The 23,667-nt window shown below is 42.4% G+C and overlaps 1 protein-coding gene across 3 annotated transcripts in view; it reads left to right on the forward strand.

The window, feature by feature from the left end:
* Nucleotides 1-23,667, forward strand: part of LOC126161516 (leukocyte elastase inhibitor-like) — a 147,527-nt gene that overhangs the window by 24,080 nt on the left and 99,780 nt on the right. For all 3 annotated transcript variants that reach the window (XR_007534927.1, XM_049917422.1, XM_049917423.1), the window contains exon 4: nucleotides 613-820. Coding sequence is in view for 2 of the 3 variants with exons in the window: in XM_049917422.1 (XP_049773379.1) it covers nucleotides 613-820 (208 nt within the window). In the remaining variant the exon portion in view is untranslated. The remainder of the gene's footprint in view (nucleotides 1-612; nucleotides 821-23,667) is intronic.

Below are 23,667 nucleotides of genomic sequence, written 5' to 3' on the forward strand. Positions count from 1 at the left end.
AGTATAGTGAGTTGCTTGCGGTGTTTATTAGTTTGGGCATGGGATAGAACTCCTTTCCTGAGGTCAAGGTTAAGTTAGGTTGGAAAGCGACAGTTTCGTTGAGAGTTGACGAAGCCAACAAATGGGAATACAGAATCTTAGATGTGATTATATACTGATATGTAGTGTAGCCAGGGGTCAAGATCAGGTTGGAAGGCTACTGTTTGTTAAGGATTAGCAAAGTCTTATCAATAACTTAATTTAATGCAGTACTTGTACTAGCTATCTTTGAGCAGAACACCATTAGAGGACTGTACATTAACTTTCTTTACAATGAGTTTGGTGATGTGATCCTTATCCCTAACTATAATTTGACAATAAATTGAGGAAGTAGTGATTATCTCTAGTGATTTGTTTAAGCAAACTCATAATAAAATAATTAAAATGGTATGTTAGAAATTACGTAAGTGAGAAAATGTATGTGGAGTGCAGGAACTGTGAGAGGAAGTACCAAGCAAATAAGAGCAGAGCATCAGTAATGATGTAGTTTTTGCATGTACATCCACTTTTTTCCAGAAATGTTCTTCAAAAGCTGCAAAAAGCACACCTATTTGTCTGTTGTTCATTTTTCAGAGTGCAGACAATGTGACTCTTGAGTCTGCCAGTGGCATGTTTATTCAAAAACATTTTGAAGTGAAGAATGAGTTCAAGTTGGCTGGTGAATCATTGTCTTCCGTTGCACAGAACACTGATTTTTCTCAAGCAGAAACAGCAGCAAGTGTGATAAACAAATGGGTGGAACAAGCTACAAATGGAAAGATAAAGAACATGGTTTCAGAAGGTAATTTTTGTCATACTGAATTTTGAGGCATGTAGACTTTTATAACAGTGAGTCTCTTTATTTTTAAATAGATGTGTTAATGTTCACATGTTTTTCTTAATTTGTGTCCAGAGAAGACTTAATCTCATCACTTTGTTACTTCATACAACTGTGAGGCGATGTCACATTGCATTTATCATGAGACAGTGAAAACATTAGGATGTTCAGTAAGGATATGTCATCTACTATTTAACCTTATGACAGACCAAAGTTCTTAGCTCTTCGTTCATACTTCTGCCTCAAAACCTCCAAAATTACTGAAACTAGATGCCCCTTAAACATCTAACATGTGTTTTTGAAGTTGAGATGTATGTAATTTGTATGTTAATGAAGAATTTAGCATGACATTGCTACATCAGCAAGCTGTGTTAAAGTTGGATACCAGGTTCATTTATCGATCTTTCCCCTAACATCACATGACTTAATATTTTTCTATATTGCAGGTTCCTTGCCTCGCTAGCTTAGATTGCTAATACATACTTCACCAGAAGTAGTCGATTCAAATTCTATAGATGGAAGACATCAGTGTTTGGCCAGTAAAGGGAGAAGAGCTAGTAGTGTACTGATCCTGATCATGAGACTTTGTACCAGTGTCTTGGGTTGAGTTCGAAACCTGTCTGCAGTGTCTCATGGATTGAGAGCATGTGCCACTGTTGATAGTGATATGTCCATCTGGATGGGAATGTTATGCGCACTTACCCTGTTGGTGCTAGGACTAGGCTATCCTGGCACTAGGTTTTGTCCTCTCTCTCTCTCTCTCTCTCTCTCTCTCTCTCTCTCTCTCTCTCTCTCCCCTCCCCCCCCTCCCCCCCCCCTCTCTCTCACACACACACACACAAAAACTACATTATACCTGCATTGCAGCTCAAGCTCAACTAGTATGTGGAGTTATGTTGGGTAGCACAGGAAGGGGGGGATGGGAGGGAAAGGCAGTAAATAAACAGGACAAAGAAAGAGTATAATCAGTAAGCTTACCTGGGCCCAGGCAAGGTGAATCAAGTGTAGTACATTATGCCATGGAGTAGTGGATTGGGAGGGTGAGGGAGGAAGGAAAATAGGAGGAGACTGTAGAAAAGGATAAGAGTGTAGGTTTATAGGGTGGAGATGAGAGAGCAGCTGGTGGAGATTGAGGCAAAGTGTGTTGAGATACTGCTGGATGTGTTGAACTGATGATTCTCATCCACGTAATTAAGAGAAGCTAGCATGGAAGTTGAGGAAGGTCTGAGGGTTCTGATTGCATTATTTGTAAAACAACCATTGAAGTACAGAATGTTGTGCTTTGTGGACATTTTGTCACTCAGTGATAACTACTACTGGCCACAGCTTGTGGTGGCCATTCCAGCTGGTGAACAGTTAGTTGTTGATCAGTGGTCATGCCATCATAAAAGACTGTGCTAAAGTTACAGTAATATTAGTATATGACATAACTCCTTAACAGGTGGCCGTGCCTCTGGTATGGTCGGATGCCTGTGCTGCAAGCAAAATATGTTCAGAGTTAGGTATGCGGACCAAGATCTCCCATAGGCATCTGAACCATGTGGCAAGAGGTTAGAAGTACGTGTAGCCTAAGGATGGATCAGGATATTTTTTTAGATTATATCTGTGGTGGAATACCACTTTTGGAGGGCTGGGAAGAATGGTGGGTTGGATGTTACTCATTTGTAGGCATGATAAAGGTAATCAAAGCCCTGGCTTATAATCTGGCCACTGTTTACAGGGGTGGACATAAATACGGAAACACCTAAATCACAATACAAAATAACGCTTAATACAGTATAGGATACCGTTGACATTCAAAACAGCTTCCAGTTGTCTCTGAATGAGTAAATAGAGGTACTGTATTGTCTTCAAGGAAATCTTATATCACTTTTCCTGTGAAAAAGTGGCAAGGTCAGGTAACGCTGATGGAAGTGGATAGAAATCACACACTTTGCTCTCCAAAACAGACCACAAAGACTCAATAATTCTGAGATCTGCTGACTGTTGTAACCAAGGGAGATGTGACAATTCCTTGTGCTCACAAAACCAATAATGGTTGGTGTGAGCTGTGTGAACAGGTGCCCTGTCATCTTGGAACACAGCATCATCATTGAGGAACAAACATTGCATCATGGAATGGACCTGATACCCACAATAGTCACATAATCCTTGGCAGTAATGCGACACTGCAGAGTAACCGTGGGATGTTTCACTCTGGAACATAAACTTGGTCAGAAGCTGGAAACAGTGTGCAGCAGGACTCATCCAATCAAGTGACTTTCTTCCATTACTCTATAGTCCAGGTTTTCTCTCTTCAGCACCACATTTTCCTGATGTGCATTTGCATCAGTGATGAGTGGTTTTGGAATTCCAAGGTGCCCAGCACCTCCCTGCTTATGGAGCTCACTTTGTGTTGTTTTGGTGCTGACGGGGTTTGAGAGTAAGACATTCAGTTCTGCAGTGACTTCTGCAGGTGTCATCCTCTTACTTTATCACAAACCTTTTCATTGGCCATCTGTCACGATCACTCAAAACACACTTTCATCCATGATGTGACTCATGGATGATGCTTTTCCACTTCCCCTGTATGCAGTATAAATCTTTAATATGGTGCATCTCAAAACACCAACACTTCAGCTGCCTCGGTCACAGAAGCACCCACCATACAAGCACCGGCAATTTGTCCATGTTTGAAGTCTCTTATCTGTGACATAAAGCACTCACAACTATATTGAACAGTATTCTGATCATAACTTTCACTTGAAATGTACTGGGACATTGCACAGGTGCCGTTCATGGTCAAATACAGCAGTGCAATCTGCAGGCTTAGGTAGAATTTGCATTTATGTTCAAGAATGCATTTTTCATGGTGTTTCCATTGTTTTTGGCCAACTCCTGTATCCTGGAGAATGAATCAGTCACAGATAATGTTGCACATTACTATATATTCACTGTAGCACATCACCTAGAACCAGAGCTGTAACATGAACTGAAATAAAAGTGCAATGAATGTCTCTTATTCTTTTACAGTACTGCCAATATAAAAGAAGACAGTCCCACAAGATCTGAGTGCTGCGGAATTAGTGCAGATCATTGGCATGTGGTAATTCATTGTTCTGGAAATAGCAAGAACTAGTCAGGATACAAAATACTGTCCATTAGTTTCATACAGAGTGTACATTAAAGAGAAGCAAATTTCCTTTTTTTTTTCACCCTCCAGTGGGATTACAGTACTTTTGTGGACATAGAACACCAAGTCATTGCAGTACCATTTCCATTTTCTGAAGTGTAAGTCTAACTCTTGAATTATCCTCTCCCAGGGGCTTCAAATCATTTGAGGGTATTTACATGGTGAGCATTGGGCCTGAGCCATCGAAGTACCCCTACCTCCCCATGTTGCAATCCTATTCCCTGACTGCACCTTCTCTCTGACTTTGTCATACGAAGGCTTCCATGTTGACCACGAAACTCATACCTTGGACATTGACTAAGGTGGAAAACCCAGGATGGAATGTAACAATATTATGAAAGAGATAGTTGATATGCACCATATAGCACGACAAAGAGACTGTCAGAAAGTGAGCTTTCAGCCAACAAGGCCTTTATCAGAGATAGAACATTGATGCAAATGCAACTCACACACACGATAGCAATATTTGGCTGCTGAGGCCACACTGCAAGCAACAGTGCATAATGGGAGATGCAACTGGGTGGTGGGGATGGGGAGGAAGCTGGGGTGGGGAGGGGAGGGGTGGGGGACAATAAAGTGTTGCTTGTGGGAGCATGAAGGGATGAGCTGGGGAGAGGGCAGGGCAGCTAGGTGCAGTTTGGAGGTTAGACGAAGGGTGGGGAATGGTTAGAGAAAAGGAGAGAGGTTGAAAGACTGTGCGTGTGTTGGTGGAATAGAGGACTGTGTAGTGCCGGAATGGGAACAAGGAAGGGTATAGAGGATAAGGACAAAGACTAACAGAGGTTGTGGCCAGGAGGTTTACAGGAATGTGGGATATATTGCAGGGAGAGTGCCCATCTGCACAATTCAGAAAAGCTGCTGTTGGGGGAAGGATCTAGATGGCACAGGCTGTGAAGCAGTCATTGAAATGAAGAATGTTGTGCTGGGTGGCATGCTCAGCACTGGGGTGGTTCAACTGTTTCTTGGCCATAGTTTATTAGTGGCCATTCGTGCGGACAGACACTTGTTGGCTGTCATGCCCACATAGAATGCAGCACATTGGTTGCTTGGCTTGCATATCAGCTCATGGTAGTCCTGCCTTTGATGGGATAGGTGATGTTTTTGACTGGACTGGAGTAGGTGGGGTGGTGGTGGGAGGATGTATGGACAGGTCTTGCATCTGGTCTGTTACAGGGACAAGAGCCCTGTGACAAGATGTTGGGAGCAGGAGTTATCTAGTGATGGTAGAGGATAATGTGTAGGTTTGATGAGCAGTGAGATACTGCTGTGGGAGATGTGGAAAGGATAGTGGATAGAACATTCATCATTTCAGGCCATGACGAGAGGTTATCGAAACACTGGCAGAGAATGTGCTTCAGTTGCACCAGTCCTGGGCAGTACTGAGTCATGACGGAAATGCTCCTCTGTGGCCAATGGTGGGACTTTGGCAGGTGGTGGGTGACTGGAGAGATAAGGCATGGGAGATGTGTTTTTGTACATGGTTTGGAGGGTAATTATAGTCTGTGAAGGCCTCAGTGATACCCTTAGTGTATTTTGAGAGGGTCTGATCGCCACTACGCAGAAGTGATGGGCATGAGTGGCTAGGCTGTTCGGGAGTGAGTTCTTGGTGTGGAATGAGTGGCAGCTGTCAAAGTGGAGGTATTGCGGGTGGTTGGTAGGTTTGATATGGATGGAGGTACTGGTGTAGCCATATTTGAGGTGGAGGTCAACATCAAGGAAAGTGGGTTGTTGAGTTGAGTTGAGTTGGACCATGTGAAGCAAATGGGGGAGAATGTATTGAGGTTCAGGAAGAATGTAAATAAGGTGTCCTCACCCTCGATCTGGATCGTGAAGATGTCAATAAAGAATCTGAACCATGTGAGGGTCTCACTGAGGCCATCAAGGAGCATAACTACCCTCCCAGTCTTGTACAAAAACACATCTTCCGTGCCTTATCTCTCCAATCACCCACCACCTCCAAAAGTCCCTCCATTGGCCACAGAGGAGCGTTCCCATCATGACTCAGTACTGCCCAGGACTGGATCAACTGAATAACATTATCTGCCAGGGTTTAGACAGCCTCTTGTCATGGCCTGAAATTACGAATGTTCTATCTGCTATCCTTTCCACACCTCCCACAGTGGTATCTCACTGCCCATCGAACCTACACATTATCCTCATCCATCACTAGACAACTACTGCTCCCAACCCCTTGCCACATGGCTCATGTCTCTGTAATAGACATAGATGCAAGACCTGTCCCATACATCCCCCCACCACCACCCCACCTACTTCAGTCCAGTCACAAACATCACCTATCCCATCAAAGGCATGGTTATCTATGAGCTGATCTACAAGCTAAGCTACAACCAATGTGCTGCATTCTACATGAGAATGACAGCCAACAAGCTGTCTGTTCACTTGAATAGCCACTAATTATCTATGGCTAAGAAGCAGCTGAACTAGCCCCTTGCTGAGCACGCTGTCCAGCACAACATTCTCCATTTCAATTACTGCTTCACAGCTTGTGCCACCCAGATCCTTACCAGCAACACCAGCTTTCCTGATTTGTGCAGGTGTGAACTCTCCCTGCAATATATCCTACATTCCCATAACCCTCTTGGCCTCAATATTCGTTAGTCTTTGTCCTTACCCTCTAGCTCTTAGCCCCACAGTGGGCTCACCACTCTTTCGGCCCCAGCCTTTGGGGCATCTTTTCCCTTCTGTGTTGCATGTCTGTCTTCCTGCTTTTCTTTTTCCTCTCCATCGATGAACATGTCTGGGGTATTTCTGCAAATGTTCTCAATTTTCTGTGGCCTGACATCAGAACAGCCCCACACTGTTTCTTACTTTTTTTCTTTGTTCTTAATCTCCTATTCTTCATCCGCTTCTCGGTATTTTTGCACACCTAATGGCTGGCCCACACTTCTTCTGCGTAACTGCTGACTGGGTAATATGTAATTTCTAGCCCCAAGTCGACAGGTAGGGTCTGCACATACTCTCTGGTACAGGTGGGGCCCAGGGGATGTGATTGCCTGAGCTGTTACCTTCCAAAATTGCCAATTGGCCTCTGTTAGGAGTTCGGGAGGTGTGACCTGAGGTGTGAATAATCACCTAAGGTCCCCTCTGAGGGGAGGGCCCCAATTTGCAGGAGTTCATCATCGGAGACGCTGGCAGTTATGGGGGATTTTCTGGCAATGAGCCAATCACCATCTCTGTTTATGTCTGCTAAACGTAAACAGAATGAGGCCAAAGATTCCAAGGCTCTCCCAGCTGTGCCTCAGTTCCACATGGTATCACATACTGAAGGTCAGTCCTTCACTGTGGTTTATCCGCTTGTGATTCAGATAGGTTTTGATGCAATTGTTGGCCCTGTAAAATCCTGCTCTTGTTTACTTAAAAGCATTTTGTGTTGTGGATTGGCAAGAGAGCCAACTCACTATGAGAGGAAGCCGAAAGGCACGCGTTTTAGCTTACGCAGACTGGCGTGAGGTCTGGAACAGGTCAAGGAAATTAGACTAGCAAAAAAGGACGTAGCTGTGGAATACTTAACTTTAATCCATAAATGGTGAACATCGCTCTTGACGGTACATGTTTTACAGCATCGATAGTAACTGGTAATGGCGCCTTGCTAGGTCGTAGCAAATGACGTAGCTGAAGGCTATGCTAACTATCGTCTCGGCAAATGAGAGCGTATTTTGTCAGTGAACCATCGCTAGCAAAGTGGCTGTACAACTGGGGCGAGTGCTAGGAAGTCTCTCTAGACCTGCCGTGTGGCGGCGCTCGGTCTGCAATCACTGATAGTGGCGACACGCGGGTCCGACGTATACTAACGGACCGCGGCCGATTTAAAGGCTATCACCTAGCAAGTGTGGCATCTGGCGGTGACACCACATTTTGCTTTTGGGGACAAATTGTGATTCTCAAGCCCAACTGCATGTAGCTTTGCTCCTCCACAGCTATCTAGTTCATGTTGAGGCCCATAAAACACTGAATTTTTTGCTTGGTGTTATTTATTTACACTGAGCTGCTTGATGGTCTGACCAAGGGAAATATCCAAACTTACCTCTCTGATCAGGGCATCAAGGTTATTGTTCCACCAAGGTATATTCCTGTTCGTGCACTGCCTGGTATTGGGCAGTTTTCTAAGTATGAGGACACAATGGCAGACATCACTGTGTCTGACATTTCTTCAAATCTACTGCATTTCTAATTGAAATTCTGACTTCCAATAAGCATGACCTGGGGTCTTTCCCATATGAGACCCAGTCTTTTTTCCTAGGATTCCTATCAGCCATGGTCTGTTTAACATCTATTTCAACCTCAGACGTACTGTACGAGTGTTGCCCAGAAAGTAATGCACAGCATTCTGTTTCTCAACCGAAAACAATGTTATGAAAACATTATGTATCTGTTATCTGAAGTCACCTGAATGAGTGCACCAAGTTTCTGTCATTTCCGAGATATAGCGTAGCTGCAGGACAGTTTCAAAATGGCATCTGTAGTGATGTACATTACAAGCAACATGCTGTCATTGAATTTCTCACTGCAGAGAAAGAAATGGTGGGGAAAGTTCACATACACTTGTGCAGTCTATGAAGCATCCACTGTCATAAGAAGTACAGTTAGCTGCTTGAAAAGGAGGTTGAGGTTATCGAAAGATAGTTCGGAAAGCTCTATGATTTGCAGCGGTCAAGGAGACCATCCACAGATGTCACGCCAGACACGTTGCAGAAAGCTGCTGTTGTAATTTGTGAGGACAGATTAAAGGATTCTGTTCATGAAAGACATTTTGAGGATGATGAGGAGGTGATTCACACAGTGAAGCATTGGCTCTGCCTCCAGGATAAGGATTGGTACTGACAGTGCATACATTCCCTTGTTTCGTGCTGGAGGAAGGCCATAGAATGGGATGGAGATTAGTGGAAAAATAGGATGTGTAGATAAAACACCATTCTTTTGTGTGTGTAATTCCCATTATGTTCAATAAAGAATTGTTAAAGAAAAATATGCAATGCATTACTTTCTGGGAAACCCTCATACATGTGGTTAAATGAGGAATACCCCAATGCCACATGTCATTGTTTGACATAGCTATCCATTAGAATGGACCCAAAAGTTATGTCAGTTACTTCTTCCCTTGTTCTGCTCTTGAACATAGATTCCTTCATGGAATGTTTCCTTCATTTTATATATATATATATATATATATATATATATATATATATATATAAACAAAGATGATGTGACTTACCAAATGAAAGTGCTGGCAGGTCGACAGACACACAAACATACACACAAAATTCAAGCTTTCGCAACAAACTGTTGCCTCATCAGGAAAGAGGGAAAGACGAAAGGATGTGGGTTTTAAGGGAGAGGGTAAGGAGTCATTCCAGTCCCGGGAGCGGAAAGACTTACCTTAGGGGGAAAAAAGGACGGGTATACACTCGCGCACACACACCCATATCCATCCACACATATACAGACACAAGCAGACATATTTAAAGACAAATTATATATATATAATTTTTTTACATAAATGCTTGTTTTGGAGTTCCTTAGATTCCAAGCATAAATCAGCTTACCTTCAGTTCCTCAGAGGCCTGAAATGCCCACTGTATATTGATATATCAGGGCCACATCAACCCCATTTCTCCCCAGAAGACAACTCAGTGTGGCACTTGTTCCTTTATTATGTTGCAGGTTTATCTGCACCTAACTACAGTCTCAGTTCCTATTCCTGTATTGCCCATGGTCACTGATTTCTACCATGAGGGTTCAGCCATCCAGTACAACTTTTCGGTTAGTTACTTTCCAATATTCTGTTGAGACCTTCTGTTTCTGCACTTGTATTTTCTTGAACAATATTTAGAGGAGTATCCTTAAGAGGTTTCAGTACCTAAATTGATAAATTTGTGGTCTTGAAGAGCTCAGCCACTGTTCTTGACCAGCAGCTTCATTTTCTCCCAAGGAGATATATTGGGCACCATGTCCTTCAGCCAACATACTGTTCCCATCCCCTCGCAGATGAAGATAAGAGTACATTTGTCCAAATAGACTTTCCTGAATTTGGGACCTGGAGTAGCATCCTCCTCAGTCTTCTCACTCACACATGAACAAACTCTACTGGCTATGAATTCATGCTGAGCAGTGGGTATCCCTGTTGCATAACTGCTACCCTGAAAACCCTGACTGCAGTACTATAGGTCTGTATCCGTATTCCTTACCTCTGGTATTTCTGGATGCAATTATCTATTGATCTATTTCCTGTACTGGAGGTGGAAGAGGTCTATTTACCCCCTTCACTTTGAGACAGTGTGTTTTTGGAGGTCTTCAGTTAAAGATAATTTAGTTCTCTCCAATTTTGTTTAGGAAGTGATTCTTTACCTTTTGTTTTCGGAGAAATTTTCTCCTCTGAGACCCAGACAAGTACTTAATCTTGACCTAAACTTTAACTTCTAGGCAACAATTTCCAGTTCTTGGACTGGTCTCTTACCTCTTCCAGTAGCAGAAACAGCAGCAACTCTGATGTTCGGATATTTTACCTGGTGAGACCTGTCTGGAGTGGGAGACTCTGACAATATCTGTGCTACTGCCAGCGTACCCCTCAGCCTTTTGCAAACATGCTAGCCTCTCAGCCTGCACAGACAGTGCTTCTGTACGGCAGTGTCCCCCAGAGAGGGGTGAGGGTGGTATCTGCTCTGTGTCTGTTAGGGCTTTGACTCGAAGGCCTCACCCAACACAGACTGGGCACAGAAACTTTGTTGAGCTGTCCTGAATCAATGACAGGCAGATGCTGGGGATTTAAATACTGCTGGCTGTCACTGACTGTGCGAAAGAAGCATTGTTTCTGTATCACATGGAAGTGTCTTGAATACAGGCTATAGACTGAGGTCCACCTATTTTATACAGTAATGGGTTGAACAACAGAAACTACATGAAGGGTGGTCATTGTCTTAGCTAATGACTTGAAATTCAATGTGGAAACATCTCGCTGCTGCCAGTCGGGCAGGTTGTTGTACGCGATGGTAAATGCTCGGAGCTCCACACTGTGTTGGTGGAACTGAGTACTGGCTGTGGTCTAGGCTGTTATAGTACCTAGTTTGTCTCTGAACTGAGGGCAAGTCCTTTTGAGTATGAAACCATTGTTGTTCATCAAAGAAAAGTTTGAGGAAGTAGCATCCATTAACAAAATGCAACCCCATTACAACAACAACAACAACAACAACAACAAACAACAACAACAACACCTCAGTCACAGGCCTTACTCCTCTGTGAGAGGCTCAGTGACATGCCAGTCACTGTCAGTCCCCACAAGTATCTTGACATGATTCATAATGTTACTTTTCATTATAAGCTCATGTTACAGACAGATGAACTGTATGCAAACTTGAAAAAATTGTTTGTCGTTTCCAGCAGGAGACAAAGGATACCGGAGCCTTCATTTTGGTTTTCAAGGGGAAATATTATCTAAAAAGATCAAAATAAAGGTTTATTGCTATGATTTAGAGTTCTATTTTCCATGCACTGTGTGAAGTTTTACCACACAATGTTTGGACACATGTCAACATGCTGCAACTGTACTTCTACATGTGGAAATTGTAGGTGGCTCCATCATGAGGACACCCCATGTGTCCAACTGAAAATATGTATTAATTGCACAGAACAACAATCTCCTCATTCTTCCAATTGTCCCATGTTGTTGTTGTTGTTGTGCTCTTCAGTCCTGAGACTGGTGTGATGCAGCTCTCAATGCTACCCTACCCTGTGCAAGTTTCTTCATCTCCCAGTACCTACTGCAACCTACATCCTTCTGAATCTGCTTAGTGTATTCATCTCTTGGTCTCCCTCTACGATTTTTACCCTCCACACTGCCCTCCAATGCTAAATTTGTGACCCCTTGATGCCTCAGAACATGTCCTACCAACTGGTCCCTTCTTCTCGTCAAGTTGTGCCACAAACTCCTCTTCTCCCCAATTCTATTCAGTACCTCCTCATTAGTTACGTTATCTACCCATCTAATCTTCAGCATTCTTCTGTAGCACCACATTTCAAAAGCTTCTATTCTCCTCCTGTCCAAACTATTTATTGTCCATGTTTCACTTCCATACATGGCTACACTCCATACAAATACTTTCAGAAACAACTTCCTGACACTTAAATTTATACTCAATGTTAACAAATTTCTCTTCTTCAGAAATGCTTTCCTTGCCATTGCCAGTCTACATTTTATATCTTCTCTACTTCGACCATCATCAGTTATTTTGCTCCCCAAATAGCAAAACTCCTTTACTACTTTAAGTGTCTCATTTCCTAATCTAATTCCCTCAGCATCACCCGACTTAATTCAACTACATTCCATTATCCTCGTTTTGCTTTTGTTGATGTTCATCTTATATGCCCCTTTCAAGACACTGTCCATTCCGTTCAACTGCTCTTCCAAGTCCTTTGCTGTCTCTGACAGAATTACAATGACATCGGCGAACCTCAAAGTTTTTATTTCTTCTCCATGGATTTTAATACCTACTCCAAATTTTTTTTTTGTTTCCTTTACTGCTTGCTCAACATATACACTCCTGGAAATTGAAATAAGAACACCGTGAATTCATTCTCCCAGGAAGGGGAAACTTTATTGACACATTCCTGGGGTCAGATACATCACATGATCACACTGACAGAACCACAGGCACATAGACACAGGCAACAGAGCATGCACAATGTCGGCACTAGTACAGTGTATATCCACCTTTCGCAGCAATGCAGGCTGCTATTCTCCCATGGAGACGATCGTAGAGATGCTGGATGTAGTCCTGTGGAACGGCTTGCCATGCCATTTCCACCTGGCACCTCAGTTGGACCAGCGTTCGTGCTGGACGTGCAGACCGCGTGAGACGACGCTTCATCCAGTCCCAAACATGCTCAATGGGGGACAGATCCAGAGATCTTGCTGGCCAGGGTAGTTGACTTACACCTTCTAGAGCACGTTGGGTGGCACGGGATACATGCGGACGTGCATTGTCCTGTTGGAACAGCAAGTTCCCTTGCCGGTCTAGGAATGGTAGAACGATGGGTTCGATGACGGTTTGGATGTACCGTGCACTATTCAGTGTCCCCTCGACGATCACCAGTGGTGTACGGCCAGTGTAGGAGATCGCTTCCCACACCATGATGCCGGGTGTTGGCCCTGTGTGCCTCGGTCGTATGCAGTCATGATTGTGGCGCTCACCTGCACGGCGCCAAACACGCATACGACCATCATTGGCACCAAGGCAGAAGCGACTCTCATCGCTGAAGACGACACGTCTCCATTCGTCCGTCCATTCACGCCTGTCGCGACACCACTGGAGGCGGGCTGCACGATGTTGGGGCGTGAGCGGAAGACGGCCTAACGGTGTGCGGGACCGTAGCCCAGCTTCATGGAGACGGTTGCGAATGGTCCTCGCCGATACCCCAGGAGCACAGTGTCCCTAATTTGCTGGGAAGTGGCGGTGCGGTCCCCTACGGCACTGCGTAGGATCCTACGGTCTTGGCGTGCATCCGTGCATCGCTGCGGTCCGGTCCCAGGTCGACGGGCACGTACACCTTCCGCCGACCACTGGCGACAACATCGATGTACTGTGGAGACCTCACGCCCCACGTGTTGAGCAATTTGGCGGTACGTCCACCCGGCCTCCCGCACGCCCACTATACGCCCTCGCTCAAAGTCCGTCAACTGCACATACGGTTCACGTCCACGCTGTCGCGGCATGCTACCAGTGTTAAAGACTGCGATGGAGCTCCGTATGCCACGGCAAACTGGCTGACACTGACGTCGGCGGTGCACAAATGCTGCGCAGCTAGCGCCATTCGACGGCCAACACCGCGGTTCCTGGTGTGTCCGCTGTGCCGTGCGTGTGATCATTGCTTGTACAGCCCTCTCGCAGTGTCCGGAGCAAGTATGGTGGGTCTGACACTCCGATGTCAATGTGTTCTTTTTTCCATTTCCAGGAGTGTAGATTGAATAACATTGGGGCCGGCCGGAGTGGCCGTGCTGTTCTGGGTGCTACAGTCTGGAGCCGGGCAACCGCTACGGTCGCAGGTTCGAATCCTGCCTCGGGCATGGATGTGTGTGATGCCCTTAGGTTAGTTAGGTTTAATTAGTTCTAAGTTCTAGGCGACTGATGACCTCAGAAGTTAAGTCGCATAGTGCTCAGAGCCATTTGAACCATTTGAATAACATTGGGGAGAGGCTACAACCGTGTCTCACTCCCTTCCCAACCACTGCTTCCCTTTCATGCCCCTCGACTCTTATAACTGCCATCTGGTTTCTGTACAAATTGTAAATAGCCTTTTGCTCCCTGTATTTTACCCCTGCCACCTTTAGAATTTGAAAGAGAGTATTCCAGTCAACATTGTCAAAAGCTTTCTCCAAGTCTACAAATGCTAGAAACATAGGTTTGCCTTTCCTTAATCTAGCTTCTAAGATAAGTCGTAAGGTCAGTATTGCCTCACGTATTCCAATATTTCTACGGAATCCAAACTGATCTTACCCGAGGTCGGCTTCTACCAATTTTTCCATTTGTCTGTAAAGAATTCGCGTTAGTATTTTGCAGCTGTGACTTATTAAACTTATAGTTCGGTAATTTTCACATCTGTCAACACCTGCTGTCTTTGGGATTGGAATTATAATATTCTTCTTGAAGTCTGAGGGAATTTCGCCTGTCTCATACATCTTGCTCACCAGATGGTATAGTTTTGTCAGGACTGGCTCTCCCAAGGCTATCAGTAGTTCTAATGGAATGTTGTCTACTCCCGGGGCCTTGTTTCGAATTTGGTCTTTCAGTACTCTGTCAAACTCTTCACGCAGTATCATATCTCCCATTTCATCTTCATCTACATTCTCTTCCATTTCTATAATATTGTCCTCAAGTACATCGCCCTTGTATAGACCCTCTATATACTCCTTCCACGTTTCTGCTTTCCCTTCTTTGTCCCATGTTAAAGAATGAAAAAAACAAAGCAGTGATATGAAACCCATTTTGTCCCTGACATTCTGAGGCAAAGAAGAGAGATGAACACCTACATCCAATTCAAATTACCACAAATTTTTCAAACAAGGTGACAAAGCCCCTGTCTATATCAAAAATGAAGTCATCTGAATTTCCCTGAGGCCTGGTAACCACAAGAATTTACCTGTATGGGAAAGTGATGGAACCCACTTTCCCTCTGTTCCCATTACACCCACATAGGGAATCTTGTTCCCACCCCCTGCTGAAGAAAGTGTCTTACTCATCTGACATCCCCCAGTAGTGAATCACTTTCTTTCAGACCTTCTCAATAGATTAACACTGCCTTGTGGCTTGATATCAGTCAGTGCCTACAAAGTCATGGGATGGGATGCAAGGACAGCTTGTTCATCCTCTCTTCGTGATGTGCAACCAAATAGCCCCCAACCAGAATTAAAATCTGCAAAGAGAACAGGGGTAAAAAATAAAACAAGAAAAAGCAAAAGATGAAAGTGGACCTGGTGGCCTAAGCTGCATAACCTCGCACCAACCCTACCACAAATCTTATAATACAGGGATTTACAGCATTCCTGCTGCTCAAGGTGATGCAGGAAGAAGCTGAAATTTAACCAGCTTGTGTACTAGCCACCCCTGCAACCATCATCCAGTGGATGTTTAATAGTTATTTTCACTGCCTTGTGGAGAACAACCTATTCTAATGAAACAAGTACTCACAGACCTAGACTTAAATTTACTAAATAGTGACACACTAACTCATTTCATTGTGGCACATGGAATGCAAACAGCCATTGATCTTGTTTATGCGCAACCTTCACCTCCTCCCCCCACTCCAATAGAGGATGTTTGACAACCTGTGTGAGAGTGATTATTTTCAGATTGCCATAACCTTCTACATTGTTATCCATAAGCGGCTTCAATTATGATCCCTCAAGAAAGCTTATTGGCATGCTTTAAACACCATTTTACCATCCAATGCCTCACTACAAGGTGCTACTCTACAAGGTAATAATGACATGCTCCATCATGCTGCCTTATGAAACACTAAAAGAAAAAAGCATAGTGGGAAGAATACACCACTGCCATAGGGATTCATAACTCTTTTTCACAGATATAGACCAAGATGTGTTGTGTATATGATAGCCAGCTAGCAACTGGTATTTCTGCTACCTCCTGGACAACAATACTCATTCTGATGTTACTGTTACCACACATCACTTTGCGCCACATTTTCCTCAAGCCTCTGCATATGGCAACCAACCCCTCAGCCTTCTTTCTGCACAAGGGAATAGAATGAGAACATGTCCTTCACTACTCAAATCTGTAACTGTATAACATTCCTTTAAGTGAAGGGGAATTCCTTAGCAGCTCAGGCCTTCGGTTATGACACAGCTCTTGGCTACAATATGGCACTGGGACTTGATGGGATGCACAATCAAGCACTAAAACATCAAGTATGGATTTACATTTCAGTCTTATCCATGCCATGTCCTCGTGCCATATCCCCAGGCCTGTAATACAAATGGACACACTCTGTGGCACTAAGGGAACTTACGTCTCACCACTTACTGACAGGTTTTTAACTCTGTATATCAAGATTATCTACCTCATGAATGCAGATTGCTCTAAGGTGAAAGACATGTGCCAGTTACACATGTCCATGAAGGAGGTTATGAGCAATACCACCTACCAAACATGTCCAGTAAAGTTACTGCAGAACTGCCAGCTCTGCAACCTGAACTTGCTTCTATGTAATGATTCCTTGAGTGGTCTGCAGGTGGTAGACCAATGCTACACATTAAATGTGCTGATCTCCAACATTCATGACCTGCTGCGGGACCACCATAGAACAGGAATCTCCATAACATTCCTTTGGATACTAAATCAAGTGGGTATCCCAGGCATTAATTTGCAAGTAGACTCACCAAGAGCAACTGTAATGGAAACATTACAACTGAGAGCATCAGGCACCAAGATTCGGTCACGTCTCAGACACTATGTATTTTGGGTATGGGACACAGAGTGGCAAAATACTACACATACCAACAAACTTGGAATGAAGGAAAACAGAATTAAAAGGGAGGTGAAATTTGTTCCTGCCCTTTCTAAAAGCAATAGTTGTCATATGCTGTGTACGTATTGGTTGCACCCAATTTGCACATGATCCCTTGCAGCAAGAGGGGCTATCTCAGAGGAGCACCTTTGGTGGTAATTCCTATACTCAAAGAATCCATCACCCTAACTGACCTACGTCATAAAATGAAATTAGATATGCCCCACCTTGAATGCAGGCTGACAACACAACAGCTATTGACAAAGATTTATGTTTTTAAGGGAATGGGTATTATAGTAAAATCTAGAGCCTGCATGCATCTCACTGGCTTAGGGAGTGAGTGAGTGAAGTGCAGTGGAGTGAGTGAGTGAGTGAGTGAGTGAGTGCAGAGGTGGCGTCATTCCCTGATATCCTAACTCCAATAGGTCCTCAGCTTCCCTGCACTCCTGAATCGCTGTGCACTGCTACATTTTACTCTGTGAACCTAAATGTTTAATTTCTTTCCATTTCACTTTTCATACTGGTTTTCCTTACACACACACACACACACACACACACACACACACAGCCTGGGATGGAACCTGTATGTCGTGGGCAAATGCACTCTGGAATAGGCAGCTCACCAACGTGCACATTTGCGTCCATGACTCACGTACAGCTGGAACTTACTCTCATTACTGAAGATAACTGAGTGCCATTCTGTACTAGTTGTAACATCACCCTCTTGAACTACTCTCTTGCAGGAGGACATTCCTGGTCTTTTTAACACTTCGACTTAGCTTACACATTTATTCCCCCCTCTTGAATGCCTTGGCTTGTCTTTACACTTTGCCCACAGTCTTTAGAGCACTGAAGCCCCCAGAAATGACTAGGTCAAAGCTAGCAGCTTGCAGCATATCTTGCTTGATTTGGTAGCTTTGAACACATTTCAGCCATACACCTCTACCTAATATTATTGCTGCCAGCTGCAGCTATCAGTTGTTCCAGTGCTGCTGCCAGATGAGCTAAGAGTTTAAATCTCAGCTGCTCCTTCTCAATAACCAAGAAGTAATAAGCACAACTACTGTAGGGCTATTTCATCTCAAATCATACAGGTCAAGAGTGAATGTGTCACACTGCTATTTCAAAGTTTGCAGAAAAAAATAAATGTTGAAATTCAACAGGTTACCTCTCCAGAACTACAATATTTTGATTTTCTGACTATTTGTTAAAATGCTAAAGACCTTTGTAATTGTTCCCAGTACTGTGAGACAGGATTAATACATACACACCTCATATATATAAGTAAACTATGGAAGTTTGTAACTTTTTGCAAATTTCAAAATTACATGTTTTGAAAATTTGAATAGTCACAGGATGTTAACTGTCTTGATACCTTGAGAAATTATAAAGTGAAAGGACTGCTGACTGTCAGTTATGACATTAACACATGAAATTCGTAAACTGTCGAAGTATTTGTACATAAAGATAAAATAATCTGAATTTTTTTATTTAGAAATTATTTTCTCCAAAATCCCCATCTTAAGTGTTCTAAAAATTTCATGGTACATTAGTTGGGACTGTACAACCAGAATGTGCAATACTTGTCCGTACAAAATGTGGGAAATTTTTTAGGTAGACCTCTCAAGGTCAAAAAATCATCGACACTTAAATATTTAAACTGATCGCTGATTTTAAGTAAATGTCTTGCAAAACTGGTAATTCTGAATTGGAATAATTACTTTACAACATTATTTTGTTTGAAAGCATTTAATAATGAAAATGAAATATAGAATATTTATGCCCATTGTTCGTTTTTATGGTATTATTCATAAATTATTATTGTGTTCTGTCATGATTTTACTTCTTGATGACTTTCCAGGAATTAAATCTGCCTACAATGTACCGTATTTACTCGAATCTAAGCCGCACTTTTTTTCCGGTTTTTGTAATCCAAAAAACCGCCTGCGGCTTAGAATCGAGTGCAAAGCAAGCGGAAGTTCTGAAAAATATTGGTAGGTGCCGCCACAACTAACTTCTGCCGTCGAATATATGTAGCGCTACAAGGGGATGCTTTGTAGGCACAGAGATAAATACTGGCGCCAAAATCTCTGCGTCAGTAAATAAATTAAAAAAAAAAAGTGGAAGACGAGCTTTTTTCTCCGCCCCGAGTTTCGACCACTGCATTTTCGTACATTATCCAACGAAGTAAATACAAATTCCGTATTGTTCATCTTCGAATGTAACAGAATTTCAATGTACTACGAAAATCCGACTGGCCAGACTGTTTGGGATGTTTGTCAATATGGCCAACTCTACGTGTTGAATTTTTTACTACCTGTGAGAAGAGGTGGTTGCTAATAGGAACCTGACGAAATGTGAATCACATGCAGTATTCTCTTCACCATAAGAATAATATGAATGTAAACATTATGCCACGTATTCTTTCGTGTTTGCTGCTATTTCATTTAAATCCTATCTGCCTAATAAACTACGAAACTAGAGTGAGACAACAGCAAACGCGGAAGAATATACGTATCGTGTCATGTTTACATTCGTATTTTTCTTATGCCTAATAGTGATACAGTCAGAAATTAAGCACGGCAACTGATTAGATTTTTAAATCTAAGATGACTAATTCCTGTGCAGAATTTGACGTACTAGAGAAGCGGCCGCAAAGATTTTCAAACGGAGAAAAATTTTCGCCTAACTCTCGTTCAGAACATATTCTATCATATGCAGTCTATTATTTGGTTCTTGTTGATCATTATCAAAGAAAGCAGTGTAAGTAACAACAAATAGCAGTCTCTTGCCATTGTTTCGCTAGTGAGACGATTCCTCTCTTTTCTTTTTTTTTTAATTGTAAGCGGCGGTAGCGCGCACAAAAGCAAGCCATGCCGCGTGCGGCGACAGGCCGTAAACACGCACTATCAGAATGAGACAAACAATGCATGACACAGTACAGTAATGCATTTTCAGCTCAGAGTGACGTTAACACCTATAACAAAGAAAACGGCACTTATCAGATCAAAGCAAAATAAGCAATCGATTCAAACCAGACGAAGCACGTGAAAAGGAAGGGTACCCGTATAAATACGGACGGAGCGCCTGACGTATAGCAATGGCTACCTGGTAAAACTTAACTGTTAAGCTTACGACTCGAACCAAACTCCTGTAGCTGTATCGTCATTCATTCGACCTAAATTGTGTCTCGTATTACAATGGACCAACTTTGTTTTGATTTGGAGGTGCGGCCTGAAACTTTTCTCTCCCCTTGAATTTCGAGTCTCAAATTTCAGGTGCGGCTTAGATTCGGGAAATTTTTTTTCCTCGATTTCGAGTCTCATTTTTCGGGTGCGGCTTAGATTCGAGTGCGTCTTAGATTCGAGTAAATACGGTAACACCCAACACTGCACTGTTAGAGAGTGGTCTTTTCTTTTTCATCTGCTTCTTGTATAGTTGTATAGCGAAGACAAATTTTCATACAGACAAGGATGATCCGACAAGAGCAGTACTTGGGAAATGGAAAATGCACACTGATTTTTTGGGGAACTGCACACTAATTTTTTTGTGATAGTCATTTGAAAGCATTAACAGGACAATGAGACATCATAAAGGTGATGGTTATATCTTGCAGCTCATGAGACACACTTATTATCTGTCCCACCCAGCACTGACTGCCATACACAAAAGATATGATGTGGCTCACTACAAAGTCTTCTAATGTATACTGTGGTCTCTGCATTTCACATATGGTAACAGGCTGCATTTTGTGGGGAACAGTTCTTGCAATGTATGTGCTACTCCAGGATGCAGCCCAGTAGTGACTTGATTCAATTTCTACCACAGGCTTCATAGCAGACCACTGTTCTTTCATTTTTAAATGGAACTCCTTTAATGCACTTTCATTTAGAATTAAGAGTTTTACGTTTGTCACTATCGTTGATATGGTGCATACAGATCCAGTAGCATCTCTTATAGCATCAACAGCTTTATGATGGAGATTAAATCTTGTTACAAGATGTTTACAGAGACCACCTACTCCACACATGTACTTTTTCCATCTGAAAATACCCATTTTCTATCTTAATTCCTGTGCTACAGTATTGATCAAGCTCATAAAGCTGAAAGCAGTTTTTAAAAGGAGATGCTGCACCATCAGTCACATACACATGCTTAGGAAATGTGTGGCCTCTAGATGCTATCTCATCAATTATCATGCCGCAGCATACCATGCGTGTGCACTGTCCTGGACGAGGTCATCACTTACAACAACAAAACGTTGTGATGTTCCAAGGAAGTGAGCAACACATGTGAATATTGCTACCTGTGATGTGTGCCAGTGGTAACTTTGAATTTCATTTTGCAAAGCAACAGACCAGTTCTCAGAAGAGTCAAAATGAAGAACTAAAGTGTCAGTATTCTGGGATGTAGATGATTTTACTTCTGCTATGACCTGTCTCTGAATCCTCTTGATATGATGATGAGCTATTCCTTTCAGGACTCGATGCCTAACCTTTATAACAAACTTCTCTGGCTCTATTGTCTTCTTTGCCAACTCTCCTCCCTCCCACAATGCATAGGTTACGTCATTGTCAGTATCGTGAAGATGTAATGCTTCAACAGTCGTCACTTCAGCACCAGGACACATTTCACTCTCCTGCAACCTATGTCTATCGTGTGGCTCTTGACCTCTTGACTTACACACAAAAGCATCAGGTCCATCTCTGTGTACATCTTTCCTGTGACACTGCTTATGGTGGAACAAACAAGTTTGAAATTAGCTCAGTAAATACATGTGCATAGTTCCTTCACTGGCTGGCATTTTACCCATTTTGTTCATAAGGAGTAAAATTTTGAGAGACCAGTTTTTAAATTTGAGTTCTCCTTTCTCATTAGGAGATGTGCTTCTCTTATTGATCTTGTCACGTGTCTTTTTAACTTTTTCACTAACAGAGATAACGCTAGCCTGGTTAGGACTTTGCCTGCTGCAATCTTTGTCATCACTTAAGTAATATTCCAGAGCAACAATAAGCATATCGTCTTGCAACAGATGCCCACAATAAGTATCTGGGCATGCCCAAATAGCTCTCTCATTCTTTATTTTGCGAGCATTTGAAGTCAAATAATGCGGGGGGACAGGGTATGTATTTCTGTATCTGCTGCTTAGAGTAGCTACCTGGAATCAGTGTCAGTGACCATACCTTTTCAGTATTAGTGGCTACTGAGATAGCAGTATTTAGGTTTCGGAACCACACATCACATTTCAGGTATGTATCACTATCTTTGGGCTCTGCACCAAGTGCATCTACATTATACACTTCACAAAGTTTTGAAGATGTTGCTTGTGTAAAACTAGTTTCAATTTCTTCCACTTTTCTTTTTACATACTGTTTACTTCTTGTGCTTCTTATCTTTCCTGGACATTTAAGGGGGGATATAGTAGGGGCTACAGCAGAAATGCTAACATCCAAGGCATCAACAACTTCACACCCAGGAATATAAACATCTGCACTGTCTTCTTCAGTTTCACATTCGAGGTACGGTGATCGTTCAGGTGAGTTGTCACTAAATTTCTTCTTGTGGTGAGTCTAGCAGTACCTGCACAATGGATGCGATGCTAGTAACATTACTTGAGGACCAAGATATTTCTGCAATACCTCTGACAGATTTCCAACAACTGTGAAGTGTTTTTCACTTTTCTTGAACACCACATTCCTGTGTCTTCTTTCATAGTTCACACACCTCACTCTTTCACTACTGTATTTCTTCATTGACACTGTATCTAACAAAAAGTTAAGACCAAACCAAAAAACTCGATGCAGACTGGTTTATGTGCAAGGTCTCACTTGTTTGTTACAAAAAGAAGAGTACTGGAAAGTGTTGCCAACATGCATATTTTGCACTGGAAATTCAGTGTTGCGAAATACGCAGAATGTTGAAGGATTTTTAACACTTTACACAGAAAAATATTGTCCACTGTGTTTGCACTGACTGCTAACATATTAACCAAACAATATTTTGTGTAACATCAAAAGTTTTCTGATGGGGGTTATCAAGTAAATACAGTAATTCGTAAAAACTTGTAAAAATGCAATTTTTACCTTTTTAGTAATAAATAATTAAATAATACAGATAACTGGAGCAGAGAAGATACTGTTTATAATTACATCAGTAGTATCTGAAAATATGACAGAAAAGATAGTGTTCGGTGACTTTCCAAATTAGAAACAAAAAATTTTTAAGTGGAAAATTAACTTAAAATTTGTATTTTCATCTAAAATTTGTAAGTTAAAGGAAGGCCATAAGTGTGCAAGTGTCAAATGAACTGAAACACACTAAAAGGGAGCTTTAACGCTAAACATCTACCAGATATCCAATACTTTTGGTTTATTAGTTAAGTTTTCTTTTTTTTTTTTTTTTTTTTTTTTTTTCTCCGTTGTAAAAGTTAATTACAAAATATACATTTTTCAAACGGCTCTGTCATTTACAAAAATTAAGATAAAATGGAAATACTGTATTTATTAACAATCGTGATACAGAGGTCTAATATATATTTTTTCCTGAGAAATTCATGACCCTGAGTTGACATGACCTGTACGATTTGAGGTGAAATCATCCTGTA

Source organism: Schistocerca cancellata, chromosome 2 (genome assembly GCF_023864275.1).
Source record: "Schistocerca cancellata isolate TAMUIC-IGC-003103 chromosome 2, iqSchCanc2.1, whole genome shotgun sequence".
NCBI classification, from domain to species: domain Eukaryota; kingdom Metazoa; phylum Arthropoda; class Insecta; order Orthoptera; family Acrididae; genus Schistocerca; species Schistocerca cancellata.